At 37.0% G+C, this 16,722-nt stretch overlaps 1 protein-coding gene across 1 annotated transcript; it reads left to right on the plus strand.

The window, feature by feature from the left end:
• Positions 1–1,972: 1,972 nt before the first annotated feature.
• LOC121465297 (keratin-associated protein 6-3-like) lies at positions 1,973–14,127 on the plus strand. Its single transcript, XM_041678524.1, has 4 exons — positions 1,973–2,134; positions 4,364–4,425; positions 8,894–9,099; positions 14,018–14,127. The coding sequence occupies exons 1-4, from the start codon at positions 1,973–1,975 to the stop codon at positions 14,125–14,127; spliced, it is 540 nt and encodes a 179-aa protein (XP_041534458.1).
• Positions 14,128–16,722: the final 2,595 nt, after the last annotated feature.

Here is a 16,722-nt window from a genome sequence, read left to right on the forward strand (position 1 = left end):
CAGGGCCTGTGTAGGTCTGTACTGGAGTCAGCATGCATAGGGCCTGCATAGGTCTGTACTTGAGCTAGCATGCACAGGGGCTGCACAGGTCTGTACTTGAGTCAGCATGTACAGGGGTTGCACAGGTCTGCACTCAAGAAAGCATTCACAGGAGCTGCACAGGTCTGCACACAAGACAGCATGCACAGGTTCTGCACAAGTCTACAATCAAGACAGCATGCACAGGGGCTGCACACTCAAGACAGCATGCACAGGGGCTTCACAGGTCTGCACTCAAGACAGCATGCACAGGGGCTGCACAGGTCTGCACTCAAGACAGCATGCACAGGACCTGCACAGCTCTGCAGTCAAGACAGCATGCACAGGGTTTGCATATGTCTGCAGTTAAGACAGCATGCACAGGGGCTGCATAGGTCTGTACCAGATAGGCTCCTAGAACTGAGAGAAGAAATGGACATACACACCCATCCCTAACCCAGAAGCAATCTCCAATTGATAACCACTAGCAAATAAAGAATATTTTTCTCCATAGAAGTCTCACTAGAGAATAAACTACTCTTACATGTAGGCTGAATGACCAGCAGTAGATGCTTAACAGCTTCTTGGAAGGTTCCTTGACTCATAATGTCACGCAGGGCTTTTTTTCAAATCTTTTTTAAAATTTATTTTATTTCTTAAAATTTATTCATTTATTTATTTTTTCTCTTTTAAGCTTGAGGTCTTTTACATATATATTATTGCTTCAAGTTTAGGATTTTGTGGGATTCTTAGTGTGCGAATGAGTGGATCTGCATCCGTATCTGTTTCTTGTACCTCTTCTTGAGCTCCTTGCCTTCTGTTTGCTTGTATTGTTCTATTTCAATGTGTTCTTTATATTTTATTTTGTTTAATTATTATCCCTTAGAAACATGCTTGTTTTCTAATGAGAGACAGACAAGGTGTAGATCAGGATGAGAGGGGAATTAGGGAAGAACTGGGAGGGATAGAAGGAGGGGAAGTCATAATCAGGATGTATTATATGAAAAAACATCTATTTTCTTTTTTCTTTTTTGCTCTTTATCCACTTTATTTTTTCACAATAGTCTTTTCACATTTTACGTACCAATCCCAGTTCCCACTCCCTCCCCTCCTCTCATTCTCCTTCCTTCCCTCATCCCAACATCCCAACCACTCTTTTCAACCTCAGATGAAAAATATAAGATGAATAAATAAAATTTCAAGCCGCCAGGCTGCAACTAACGTGTGCAATTGTGAGTGCTGCTATTCAATCGTATTTCAGTAAAGCTGGAGAGCTAATGAGCAAATTAAGCTTCTGGTTCTGATTCCAGCTTTCTAGGTGTATTCTGCATTCAAAAGGCCATGCTAGTTCCCGCTGACCCTGCCTCTCCAGTAAACTCTCGGGCCAGTGGTTTGACTGATTACTTTCGAGGATCAACAAGGTTCTTCTAATTGCTTTTCATCAAAATCTAAATTATTGAAAAATGCAGATGTAAATTCATTTTTTTCTTGACACTCTATAAGCTACTTTATTTAAAATAGATTTCCCTTTTGTTTAGCTTAGGTAATTTATATAAACAAAAAAGTCACAGATTTGCAGGAAAAGATAACCCATAGTGAAATAGTTTGACATTTGTACATTTTGCCAAATGGTATTAGTTTAGATATTTTCAATACTTAAAATAGCTAATTTTATTTTATTTTTGCTAATATCACAATTTCAAAGCTGTTCAGTTTTCATTTTTATTTTCAGTGACTCAAATGACTTTCAGATTAATATTCAAAGAAGTATAAGTTCTGGTACAGAGGGAATTATAGACAAAAGCTGTCATTATAACATTAAAGACATATTGTTAGATAATCCAGGAAAATATAGATACTCAGGAGAAATTGATTTAAGTATATTAGGAGTTTTAATTGCTCAAGAGAAGCCCTGAGACAGGAATCTTCCATAACAGCATGGACAGAAGCGGGCATGTGTGTATCTAACATAGCCACAGTCATAACCAAAGCCCAAGCCTTCAGAGCCATGGTCCTGCCCACCATGGCTGTAGATAAAGAATCTCATGGAATGCAAGTTAGAGGGTCAGATTCTACAGTTTTAAGTTCACAGTTTTTATATCATTTTATGTATCAAGTGAGTGGTTTATGGGGCATTTCTCTGCTGAGCTCACATAACAAATGATGGGCATCGACGCTGTCTACAGTATTCCCTGCACCCAGTACGCCAGCACTTTTGTTTCGCGGCAGGATGCATGGACAGATGTGTTGTGCCTCTAATGAGAGACTCTTCTCCTATTTTATTAGCTTACTTCTTCCAGATGCCAAATTAAAGTCAATTCCAGCTTGCAGTAGGTCATATAACCCACAAAGATACCTCTTATTAAATTTCTGTTTTTCCTTATTTGTATTCTCTTTGTCTCTGTCTCTCTCGCCTTCTCTTATTTATGAAAACATGAATTCTTGGTAGTACAAACCTAGTATTTTTTTAAAAAAAAACATAGATGTGGGAAAGGGTGGTGCATGTAGAGAACAGTGAGACATTAGAGAGGGTAGGAAGCGTACAGTGGTCAGAATTTAATTTATACATACATCAAAAGTCAATTAAGGTTATTCAAAATTAAACTTAAAGGATAAAGAATAGCATAAACACTAAAGTGAGCCCATGATGATGCATCAATTTGTAATATACTAAATATCAAGATGTTTGCCTTCATGTGTAGAGAGGGATCGCTCACTTTAATTTATGCTTCATGCATTCATATACTCATCAGTTTATATGACATCCACACCCATAGGAGTGACACTGGTGCTTATATCTACTAATCCTGAACATACAGAAAGTGAAGGATTAATTCTGCTATAAACCTGAGCTTTAAAAGGATCACAGAAATTCTGAAAACTCTATTGGCAGTACTGATATAGAACTCTGACAAACTTTAGTTTGTTTCTGATATTCTTGACCAATGAAACAATCCCAATATAGTCATCTGAAAGGCTTAGACAAACCTAAATTTGGAGATACTTTGGAAAATTTCTGATTTTTTTAAATAGATAATCAAAGGGACAAAAATCAAGAAAAGGGTGAGACTTTGTCATCATATTAGAGACTAAAGAGAAATGACCAGCAGGATATGGTGAGATGGCTCAGTCAACTCAAACACTGTATGTTACCTAGTGACCTCAACATACAAGGGAACACACATACATGAGGGGGAGGGAGACATACATAAGCATGTGCACAAATATATACCCACCCTTGTAAGTTAACTAACTAACTAACTAAATAAATAAATAAATAAAAATGTGATGAGAAAACAAATATGAACTTGATAGTAGGACAGTAAATAAAGAGCATGAATAGAAAATAAATTGGTATAAAGGGCCAATTTTAAACTTATTAACAGTGGTAATTTCTTTGGTTGATAAATGTACACAGTTTTGAATATTAGGGAATATTCAGTGACATAAATTATTTACTTTTATTATGGAAAGTAAGATTGAAGATTAAAAGCAGATTCATTTTGGTGAGGAATAAGCAAAGTGATTCATCTAAAGAGTTTAGAGAAAGGTTGAACATTTAACAGGACACTGTCAAAGATGAGAAAAACTCAAAAGGAATAGTTAGGTGATTGCAAAATAACTTCAGAGGTTGGAATTACAATGCGCACAGTAGAAGAAAAGCCCAGGTGAAAGATATTTCAGAAATGTATGTGAATTCAGCACTCCAGAGTCAGTGGCTGATGAAGATGGTGTGCTTGCTGACTTTAGATGGAATGTTATCTGACTTTGGTAAGAACAAAGTTTTGTTGATTCGTGCTAAAGATAACAGCTTCAGTAGAGTAATAGGAATAAAGACTGCCAAATACGAGCAAAAACATATAGAATTGTCAGGACACTGCCATGAATGTATATGCATGAAGTTCTGACAATCACCTCGAGTGGTTTAAGGACATGATTAACTTCCTTTCTTTTGATGATGGATGGTCAGGAGGACTTGGCATTTTTATACAGCCACATAAACCTCGTGCAAAAAGGTGTTTTCTCAGCCTTTTCATTTAGTGCGAAGTTCTCACAAGCAGGATCAAAATGAAAAACAATTCAACTTGTTCAAAGATTAATTTCTAGAAGTAAATGTTAAATGTAAATTCTAAAAGATTTGTTGACAAGGTCATTCAACAATAACACAACAGTCTACCAATATACCTGCTCAGGAAGTGCACAGACACCCAAGCTCTTAGTCATTTTTAAATTGCTTGATGCAATACATTTTTAGCAAAGATGGTGTTCTGAGAACTAAACTATTCAGGGAGAGGTCTCCTGGGCCCATGTATTCAAGGTTAATTCACACATTTCTTCTATCAAGCTTCAGTATAACTGGATTTATGTTCAGGTCTTTGCTCTACTTGGACTTGAGCTTTCTGCAAGGTAATAGATATGGATCTATTTGCATTCTTTTATGTTTAAAATTCAGTTACATTAGTATCATTTGATGAAGATGATTTCTTTGTTTCTATTGTATAATTTTGGCTTCTTTTTCAAAAATAGGTGTTTATAGGTGGGTGGACTTATTGCAGGGTCTTCAGTTAGATTTCTTTGATACAAATGTCTGTTTTTATGCCAGTACCAAGTTGTTTATATTTTTTAGGTCTATAATGGAGCTTGAAGTCAGGGATGGCGATGCCTCTAGAAGTTCTGTTTCGTCCAGGATTGTTTTAGAGATCCTGGTAGCACAGAAACTGAGATCAACAATTAATAAATGGGGCCTTTTGAAACTAAAACGTTTCTGCAAGGAAAATAGACACTGTATATAAGACAAAATGGCATCCTACACAGTGGGAAAAGATTCTCAATAACCCCACAACAGACAGAGGGATGACCCTCAAATATGTAAAGAACTCGAGAAGCTAAACATCAAAATACCAAATGATCTGATTAAAAATGGGATACAGATCTAAATAGAAAATTTTCAACAGAAAAATTCTAAATGTCTCAAAGACATATAAGGAATTGCTCAATATATTAGTCATCAGAGAAGTGCAAATCAAAAGGATACTGAGACACCATCTTAAGACTGTCAGAATGCCTAAGATAAAAAACATTGATGACAGCTTATGTTGGAAAGGATGTGGAGTTAGGGGAATACTCCTCCATTGCTGGTAGGAGGGTGACTTTACATAGCTACTTTGGAAATTGTTATGGCAGTTTCCTAGAAAACTGGGAATCAATTTACCACAAGTTGCAGTTATAACAATTTTAGATATATACCCAAAGGATGCACAATCACACTACAAGGACACTTGCTCAACTATGTTCATAGCAGCTTTATTCATAATAGCCAGAACCTGGAAACAACCTAGATGACTCTCAAAACAAAGAATGGATAAGAAAAATGTGGTACATGTACTCAATGGAGTATTTCTCTGTGCAAAAAAAAAAAGACATTTGAAATTTGCAGGCAAATAAATGGAACTAGAAAAAAAACATCCCAAGTAAGGTAACCCAGACCCAGAAAGACAAACATGGTATGTATTCACTTCTAAATGGATATTGGATGCAAAGCAAAAGATAACCAAGATACAATCCACAAAACCAGAGGAGCCAGGTAAAAAGAGGAACCCTAACAGGAACACACATGGAGAGCCCCAGGAAGGAAAATAGTTTAGATTTCCTGGGTAAACTGGGAAGGGGAGGAATAAGTAGGGTTGGGGGATAGTAACATGAGGGATCAAGAAGACTCAGTTGGGGGAGGATGGGAGGGGTAACAATGAAAGAGATATCTTGATAGAGCGAGCCATTATGGGGTTAGGGAGAAACCTGGTGTTAGAGAAATTATCAGTAGCAATAGTCAAGATGGTGTCTGAAAGGGCTTTCCTCTTTGATAAGATTAGCGACTACCCTAATTGTCATCATAGAACCTACTTCCAGTAACTGATGGAAGCAGATGCAGTAACCCATAGCCAAGCACTGGGCTGAGCTTGTGGAGTTCTGTTGAAGAGAGGGAGGAGTGATAAACAAAGATGATTTCTATTTCAAATATCTCAATAAGCAGAGAGTAAGATGTAACATATGCATCACATAAAAATGTACCTACTAAGAAACACACATAAAAATAGCATTCCAAACATGCAATGGATGAATTAATAGATGAATATGTTGATTTAGACACAAACGTAATACATTTTAATTCCATTCATTTGAGTCACTTGGAATATACACTAGGACAGACAAATTAGATCATTAAAAAATCCATGTCCACATTCTAATGATTGCCAAGATAGCTGATTAAAATACAGGGCATGGTTAACACCTGAACCCTCTTAATTGCATTGTAAACTATCTCTAAATTTCAGTCTCTGAACTTTACCTCAGGATATCTGAAAGGATACATTAAAATACTAATTACTGTGAACTATTATTGAGATGTCCGAAATAGGACTACAATATCAAAAATCAGTGTGAATGGTCATACAATACTGCCTCCTCACATACATTTAATGAATTTTTACTAATATTTAAGTAAATTGTGGTCAATAAATAGTAAGAAATAAAAATAATTTGAGGAAAATAGAGAAATGGGGCTTTATTACATAAATTTTCCTTTAATCTTTAGGAGGAGACTTCATTTAGTTCAGAACTGGGTCTGTTGTATTTTAATTAATTGGATTATTATTAATTCTGTGACTATCAAACATAGACCTGCTTTCATATATGCAGCTTAGGAGTACAGCTCTGGAGGAAGATATTTAATACAGATCAAGAGAGAAGAAATGACATAATGCAAAAGAAATACCACTTCACTGAAATATTTTAGAAAAAAATTGGTGGGGGGGGAGACAAAAATGAGACAGCAATTAAAACAAGTATAATTTTGTTATATAAAGGATAGTTATTGAAAAATAAAAAATGTCTAGTTTGAGGAAGGCTTAGGTGAGTCTATGTGTCTCCTATCATTAAGACCTTAGCTGAATCAGTAGAGTTAAAATTCTCTGTTCTATAATACCATCCCATTTTGAAGTTCTCAGTTCCACTGACGAGGATTCATGGTCTTTGCAAATATCTTTCAGGGACCATGGTAGGAGAGGGTGTGCTGTCATCCAAATATGAAATAGCCCCTGCACTCATGAGCTCACAGGAGCCTCCTTTATGTGCACAGGACATGTAGATGGTTGGGGTTATCAACATTGGTCATAGATGGCAGAAGGTCTCGAAGACACCATAGCCATGGTGTCGCCAGACTTGGTTAAGCCCCCTGGGTCATAAAGCAAACAGACATGAAGGAGAGAAAGACAATTGTTCAGAGAACCACAGGTCTTGCTACGGGTGAACATGGGCTGTTGAGAGTAGGAGCAGAATACCTTATATGTGTGTACAAAACTGTCAGAGAACAACTAATTAAGGAATAAATGGAACCAGCTTTTAGGTTCTTTGAAACAAATAATAATTTGTTTCTATTTCATTAATATCCAGGATGATTTTAGATTACTAGAGTTTTGTTTGCTATCAATTTTGTTTATTACATAATGCTCAGATAATGTACATTGGATGATTTCAGTTTTTTCTGTATTTGGTAAGGTGAGCTTTGTGTCCCAGATTATGGTCTATTTTAGAGATGCTTCTACGTGTTGTTGAGTATTATGTATATTCTTTGGCATTTGAATGGAGTATTATGTAGAAATGTTAGCCATTTAATGTAAAAGTATTTTGATTATGTTTTCTGTTTATTTTGTGTTCACAACACCTATTTATTTAAGAAAGAGGGGAGTTGAAATCAATTACTATTATATTTGTTTTAATCTGTTTCTTTAATTCTATTAGTATGTTTTATATGAAATTGGGTATACCAGAATTTGGTGTATACATGTTTAGTACTGTGTTATTTTCTGATACTTGTTCCCCTAATTAGAATGAAGTGCCCTTATTTGTATCTTCTCATGATAGCTTCAAGTTTATTGTGTCAGATATTGGGGTGACAGCACCTATTTTCATTCCGATCTCCTTAGCCTAGAGTACTTTTATTAATTCTTTCACTTTAAGGTGCTATGTGTCTTCAAGCTAAAATGAGTTTCTTGTAGACAGCTAATAGATGGATTTCTGTTTCTTCATCCATCTAGCTAACCAATCTCTTTTGATTGGAGAATTATGGCCATTGTTATTTAGAATTATTACCAAAAAATGTGTGGATAAATTGTAGTCATTTTATTGGTTACTGCTGGTTTGTTTTCTAAGTTGTGGTTTGCTTTTCAATAAATTATAGTTTCATTTGTTTTCTTTGTACACTCATATGGCTGCTATTATTTCTCTTTCAGTTTGTTGGTTACAGTAATCTGTTTAGTACACAATGGTTATATCAATGAACATGTTAATACTGATGGGGAAATTTTGTAGGTCCTCATCAGGTCTAGGCAAAAATCTATAGGAGAATAATGACTGATGGGAAAAGGAGAAGTAGTCTTTCTCAAAGATGGACCTCCTCACTGGTTTTCCATTTCAGAGTGGAATATATACATATATACAAACAACAAACAAAGATCATCAGGTTGAATTTATATATGTAAATACTCAAAGAATAAAAGGTTTTTAACTTGAGAATTGGGACGGTTTGAGGGAGGTCAAATGGGAAAGACTGGAAGGAGTAAAGAGTTGTGATTCAAGCATTAAAATTAATAGTGAAGGAATTGATATCAAGAAAAAATCAAAGACCAAATAGCAAACTTCTTTATGATGCTGATGCATCATCACAGCTGAAAAGCAAGAAAATAATTAGATTAGTCATAAAATTAACCAAATGACATGAACACATGGTCGGTTCCACCCACACTAAGAGCATATAAAAGGCCCTCCCTGCAGGGAGAACCACACAGACTCAACTCTCTTACACTCCTTCTCTACCAAGAACAACCTCAACAACCAACACCATGTGTGGCTACTATGGAAACTACTATGGAGGCAGAGGCTATGGCTGCTGTGGCTATGGAGGCCTGGGCTATGGCTATGGAGGTCTGGGCTGTGGCTACCGTGGACTGGGCTGTGGCTATGGCTGTGGCTATGGCTGTGGCTATGGCTGTGGCTCACGCTCTCTCTGTGGCTGTGGCTATGGATGTGGCTCTGGCTATGGATCTGGATTTGGCAGCTACTATTGAAGACACCATGGGAGACTCTAACCTGTTCCAATTGTAACCTTAAGACTCCCAGTTCTGACCTCCACATGCACTGAGCCTCTTCTCTGAAGATGACACTGCCAAGAAGGCTATCATGATATGCTGTGACTTATGCAGAGGACACAGCCTCCCTGGATGTAGCTCATAAAGGAGGGAATGAAATTTACCTGACATCTCTCACTGCTATGACTCTCAGAATGATGTCATCAGACCAAAGGCCTTGGTGACTTTCATTCTTGTCCTCATTTATCTCTTCTCTAATAAACACCATTAATATAAAATTAATCCTAGTTTTTATTTCATTTGTTCATGTCAAAAAATGTCTTATTGAACTGTTTGGCTTCAAAATCCATGAAAGACAATGATTATTTTCTTAGACATTATTTACATGTACTCTTTCTAGGACAATTCCATACTATGTCCAGGTTAGATATGAAAATGTGTTTATGGAAAACTCAGCTTACCCTTCCATTACTGAGGAAATATTTGTCATTCTATATAACTCTCAAATATATACACTTTATGTATAAACTATTTAAAAGAATAATTTCCAAAATAGTCACATACCTCTTATCTCAAAATTGCTATTGCTTTTCGTCTTCATTTCTAACTTACAAAAAGGTTTGTTGTCTAAGAAGACTTTATAATATAATCACACACAAATATGATGACACATACCATGTCACCTTCAGTTTGTGTTAGAAGGAAGTCATAGGCATGCCCACAATGCAGAATGGGAGCTCACACTTTGCTCGCCAAGACAAGGACTCTGCTCTTCCAGAACCCTTTAATAAGAATGAAATGTATCCCCTCATTCCATGTGCATTGTATACAGGGATTTTTATGATGGGGGTGTAGTAGAATACTGGATTAGTGAAAAGATCTGTTGACTTCACATCAGCAAGTTACTGGCATTGAAGCCGTCTAAAATTTCTCTCACTACCAATATACTCAAGAAAATATTGTCATGAGCCAAGGAATATAAAATAATATGTCCTTTACAGAAGTTCTTCCACCTTGTTTGGTGACTTGTTTGTTCCTGATGCCAAAGTTAATCCATTTCTAGTTAACATAAATAATAATGCTGATATGTACTTCAACTCCAAAGCATTTTCATCTTTAAAATGTCTTTCATTCAGTCATGATGTATATAATCCCTGAAAGAAGCTGTTTAATTTAAAGAAGAAGATGGAAGAAACTTTTGGAGAATAATATAGGGTGTAGATGTGCTATTGCTGAATTTTTAAAGTTGCCATCAATCTATGAATATGTCAGTTGATCTTTTGGAGATGCATATTTCCAGATAAGAATGGAAAATGTAATGTCAGATTAATGGAAGAAAATTACATAACTAACCAAATGAGGTGATGTGGTGAATCGAAAAACACTTACCTGTCTGTTCACTATGGTAGTTTGGATGCAATGAGCCCCCATAAGCTCTTAGAGAGTGGTGATATTAGAGATGTGGCTTTGTTGGGGTAGGTACGGCCTTGTTGGAGGAAGTATGCCTCTGTGGTGCCAGGATATGAGGATCTGAGGTATGGCTCAAGGCATACCCAGTGTCTCATACCACCTCCTGTTGCTTTTGGGTCAAGAAGTATGACTCCCGTCCCCTTCTGTAGCACCATGTCTGCCTGCACAGCATCATGTTGCACCATGATGATAATAAACTAAACCCCTGAAAATGTGAGCCACTACAATTAAATGTTTTTTTTTTTCTTTATAAATGGAGTACCTGAACTGGCCTCTCCCTGTAATCAGATTGATGATTACCTTAATTTTCACTATAGAACCTTCATCCAGCAACTGGTGGAAGCAGATGCAGAGATCCCCAGCTAAACACTAGACTGAGCTTCCATAGACCAATCCAAGAGACAGAGGAGCAATAATATGAGCAAAATGGTCATGACCATAATGGGGATACACACAGAAACAGTTGATCTGAGCTTGTGAGAGTTCACTGACTCTGAACTGATACTGGGGGAACCTACATAGGACCAAACTAGGCCTTCTGAATGTGGGTGACAGTTGTGTGGCTGGGGAAGTCTGTGGGGTCACTGACAGTGGAACCAGGATTTATCTCTAGTGCTTGAACGGGCATTTTGGAGCCCATACACTTTGGAGCGATACCTTGCTCACCCTAGATATAGGGGAAGAGCCTCAGTCCTGCTTCAAAGTGATGTGTCAGATTTTTGTTAACTCCCCATGGGAAGCCTTACCAACTCTGAGAAGTAGATTGTAAACTGGGGTTGGGGGAACATGGGGGGAACGAGAGGAGGGGAAGGAGTAGGAATTTGGATATGTAAAATGATAAAAGATTGTTTAAAAAATAAATTAAAAAAATTAATCAAACCCAATATGTATTCTATGTTCAAATTAGGCTACGTAATAAAAATCTGTAGCTCTATAAAAGCAAAAGGTTGCCATTGATAATGTCTCTTCACAGCAATAGAAACCCAAACCAAGACATTCACCATCACAACTAAGAGCAAAAGATGAAGAAAAAAGGATAAAAGTGATACTGAACAATTGAACAGGAGCAGTAGGTAAAATGATATTAAAATTAAAGCAAATGTGTGAAGCTGGGAGAAGAGGCATGGTAGGTAGTCTTTCTGCACTAGAAGAAGAGGGTGGTAATACTGAATGTCCAAAGCTCAAAAAATAGAGAGAACTTAGACTTAACGTTTATTAAGACAGTCGTCTTTATGATCCCAGTATTAGAAATTTCAGGAGAATATATAGCAATCAAAATAAAATCATAATGTACTTGAATAGGCAGAGAATAAAACACACGATATTGTGTGAAAATACTAGATAAAAGGAAACCAGGGTTTGTGGGGAGGATTCAAAAGACCAAGTGAAGATATTTTGTTCCTTTTAAAAAAATATTATCAACAACTATACTTAAGAACACAATAGAGACTGAAAAATCCCTGGTAGAAAAAAAAATGGGTGGAATCCCCTTGAGTGAATATTCCATCTCCTTGGATAGGAAGAGAAACTCAATTTTTTTTAAAAATAAAGAGATTAACTTAAGAAAGTTTTTTTGAAGATAAAATTTAGTAAAATTTTCTATAAGAAACATAGTTCCTAGAAGGGATTATCCCATAACAATACAATTACAATATGCTATTCCATTACAATAAAAATTTGACACTAATTCAGTGAAATATTTTAAAAGTTAAGTATACATTTTTCTTATTTTTTCTTTTTTCTTCTTATTTGCGTGAAGAATTTCAGCCATGTTATTTTTTAAGACTTTTTAAGAGTCTTGGACTAGAGAAAGACCAAAAACCATGTCATTTAAATATTTTTTTCCTGAAAATATATCCTAAGCTATTAATCGGTTTTCTGTACTGTGGTAAATGAGGTCACTATGTGAAATATGAACAATACATAATGGTAATGCCATCTAAATCAAAATTCTCAAACCTGATTTTGAGATTATCATGATAACTATCATGATGATTGTGATAAGATGTCAATAATTGTTGTAAAATTAGTCTACCAACACCCATTAATGGAGAGAACATTCGAAAGCACAGATTCATTTGAAAATCATGGCATGTAACCTGCAGTTATTGCACTCAGGATGTGGTAGTGGTATAATTCCATGTCTAAGAGCAGCATGGACTACATAACAAGAGCATCATCATACATACGTAGACACGCCCATGCACACACACGCAGACACCTGTCATGCACACCTACACAACAATGCACTCACACACATGCACACTCCCACACACAAACAAGCAAATGAATAAATAAATGTGTTTGATTTGAACAACAATATTAAAATGCACTTTATGGCACTAACCAAGGTAGATGTGCTGGAGACGTCACTTCTGATCTAGTCCCTCATACAATTAAAGCACACAATCCTGCTGAGGTGTAAAACTAACCTTGTTTTGTGTAACTTCATTAGGAGAATTGATTATCACACAAACTGAATGGGGCAGGACCTATTGTAAAATTGAGTTCAGCATTTGCTGTCGGATATTGATAAAGCAAGAATGCTTTAAATAATTAAATACATGATAGTAACTATAAATAATTGTCTAGTTCTTTACATGAATTATCATTGCAATATTCAATGAACTGACTAATCTCCATGATCTTATTTGTAAAAATAAGTGGAGAAATAAGATCTCATGTGATAAATAAAATTTCTTTTTGATTTATAGAAATTAAATCCAAATGGGATTAGGCTCAGCTGTATAACAATAAAACAATACATTTAGCTTAGAGTTGATTTTCTGAAATACTTATTAGTTGGATTGCCATTACCATCAAGGGGATAGAAATATGTTTGCTTTCAGAAAAGGAAAGAAATTGAAACCTGGAACAGAAAATGAATTTTCAATGTGAGTGAAGAAGAATTGATTCAAAGAGGAGGTATGATTTTGTGGAATGGAGATACAAAGCAAATGATATTTTGACCAGGAAAGCGATGCCTCTGCCTGTAGCATCGTCATCAAAGGTTCGAATGGAAGCTTCATTTGTTTCAGAATTGTCTAGCTATGAGAGTATGGGATGTGTGCTGCTTCACTGAAACCCTAAACTAGATAAGGAATGCTCACATGAGATAGCAAGCCAAGCAAGCTTCCTTAATGACGGTGAAGCATTTTCATGGTTGAAAAACAACAAAATAATTACATTAGTCATAAGATTAGTGAATAGCATGGGTACATGGTGGGCTCCACCCAGACTGAGAGCATATAAAAGGACCTCTTGAGGGAGAAGTATCCAGACACAAGTCGCTTACACTCCTTCTCTACCAAGACCAACGTCAAGAACCAGCACCATGTGTGGCTACTACGGAAACTACTATGGAGGCAGAGGCTATGGCTATGGAGGCCTGGGCTATGGCTATGGCTGTGGCTATGGTTATGGCTCACGCTCTCTCTGTGGCTGTGGCCATGGATATGGCTCTGGCTATGGGTCTGGATTTGGCTATTACTACTGAAGACACCACGGAACAGTATCACCCTCTCCAACTATGGTCTCAGAAATCTCCAGTTGTCCCAATGTTTTCTGAACCTCCTTTTTAGAGGCTCTTATTCACAAGTGAATAAGATAAGAATGTGACGTGATCTATTGAAGATGTACACTTGCATGTGTTTTTGATATTGTCCTGAGGCTTTTACTTCTCTGTATGTGACTCCTGAGAATGAAGAGCATTTAGAACTCATGCTGTGAACTTCTATATATCTTTTAGCAGAATACTGTCAAAAGCTTTGCATTTTGATTTTCCTCTTTTCTTAATAAACTTATTCAATATCATAAATTACTATAGTTGTTATTTATTTACTTATTTATTGTGCATGTGTGTCTGTCCATGTTCCATAACACATATATGGAAGTCAGAGGTAAACCTGAGATGGTTGAATGTTGGTCCCTTTTCTCCACCACCTAAGTAACAGGGGTTGAACTCATGTTTCCACACTTACAGACATGCTCCTATACCCCCTGGGCCATTGTCTTGGCACTATGATTCTATGACCTTTTATATATTTCTATTTCTTTGTTAAAAGATAAATGTGTTTTAGGTTAGACCTTTAAAATTTCTACTTCACTTGTGCTACCCCATCCTTTGTGACATTAAGAACATAAAGATATTTGCAATGCAAGGCTCTTATCCTTTTGAAAGTGTATTATATGTGCTGTGTTACTGTTAGAAAAATGATTCCGCATGAAAAGAACACGACCACTCTGTCCCTCCAGAATTGACTATTGATTGTTGATTGGTCCAGTCTTGTGCAGGCCCACTATAGATGGCTACTTATACTTTGAGGCCATTATTATATTGACTGTGTTATGACTACAAGAAAGTTTTCCACAGCAATTATAACTATCTTTCTCCACAACCTCTCCAGCAAAGGCTATCATTGGTGTTTTTTATTTTAGCCATTCTGACAGGTGTAAGATGGTATCTTAAAGTTGTCTTGATTTGCATTTCCCTGACCGCTAAAGAAGTTGAGCATGACCTTAAGTGTCTTTTGGCCTTTTGAACTTCTTCTTTTGAGAATTTTCTGTTCAGCTCAGTGCCCCATTTTATAATTGGGTTGATTAGCCTTTTACGGTCTAGTTTCTTGAGTTCTTTATATATTTTGGAGATCAGACCTTTGTCAGTTGCGGGGTTGGTGAAGATCTCCCAGTCAGTGGGTTGCCTTTCTGTCTTAGTGACAGTGTCCTTTGCTTTACAGAAGCTTCTCAGTCTCAGGAGGTCACATTTATTCAATGAAGCCCTTAATGTCTGTGCTCCTGGGGTTATACATAGGAAGTGGTCTCCTGTGCTCATGTGTTGTAGAGTACTTCCCACTTTCTCTTCTATCAGGTTCAGTGTGTTCAGACTGATATTGAGGTCTTTAATCCATTTGGACTTGAGTTTTGTGCATGGTGATGAATATGGATCTATTTTCATTCTTCTACAGGTTGACATCCAGTTTTGCCAGCACAATTTGTTGAAGATGCTCTCTTTTTTCCATTGTATACTTTTAGCTCCTTTATCAAAAGTCAGATGTTCATAGGTTTGAGGGTTAATGTCAGGGTCTTCTATTCGATTCCATTGGTCGACTTCTCTGTTTTTATGCCAATACCAAGCTGTTTTCAATACTGTAGCTCTGTAATAGAGTTTGAAGCCAGGGATGGTAATGCCTCCAGACGATCCTTTGTTGTATAAGATTGTTTTGGCTATTCTGGTTTTTTTGTTTTTCCATATATAGTTGATTATTGTACCAGGCAACAAAAGTATTTGCTCTACTATGTTCATAGCAGCATTGTTTGTAATAGCCAGAACCTGGAAACAACCTAGATGCCTTTCAATGGAAGAATGGATGAAGAAAGTATGGAATATATACATATTAGAGTACTACTCAGCAGTAAAAAACAAGGACTTTGTGAATCTTGCATGCAAATGGATGGAAATAGAAAACACTATCCTGAGTGAGGTAAGCCAGACCCAAAAAGAGGAACATGGGATGTACTCACCCATATTTGGTTTCTAGCCATAAACAAAGGACATTGAGCCTATAATTAGTGATCCTAGAGAAGCTAAATAAGGAGAACCCAAAGAAAAACATCTAGGCATCCTCCTGAATATTAACCTTCATCAGGCGATGAAAGGAGACAGAGACAGAGACCCACATTGGAGCAGCGGACAGAAATCTCAAGGTCCAAATAAGGAGCAGCAGGAGAGAGAGCACGAGCAAGGAACTCAGGACCGCGAGGAGTGCACCTACACACTGAGACAATGGGGATGTTCTATCAGGAACTCACCAAGGCCAGCTGGCCTGGGTCTGAAAAAGCCTGGGATAAAACCGGACTCGCTGAACATAGTGGACAATAAGGACTACTGAGAACTCAAGATCAATGGCAGTGGGTTTTTGATCCTACTGCACGCACTGGCTTTGTGGGAGCCTAGGCAGTTTGGATGCTCACCTTTCTAGACCTGGATAGAGGTGGGTGGTTTTTGGACTTCCCACAGGGCAGGGAACCCTGATTGCTCTTTGGGCTGACAAGGGAGAGGGACTTGATTGGGGGGGGGAGGGAAATGGGAAGC

The sequence above is a fragment of the Microtus oregoni genome, unplaced genomic scaffold, assembly GCF_018167655.1.
Source record: "Microtus oregoni isolate MIOR12 unplaced genomic scaffold, Mior012 000030F_ref0000283, whole genome shotgun sequence".
NCBI lineage: Eukaryota > Metazoa > Chordata > Mammalia > Rodentia > Cricetidae > Microtus > Microtus oregoni.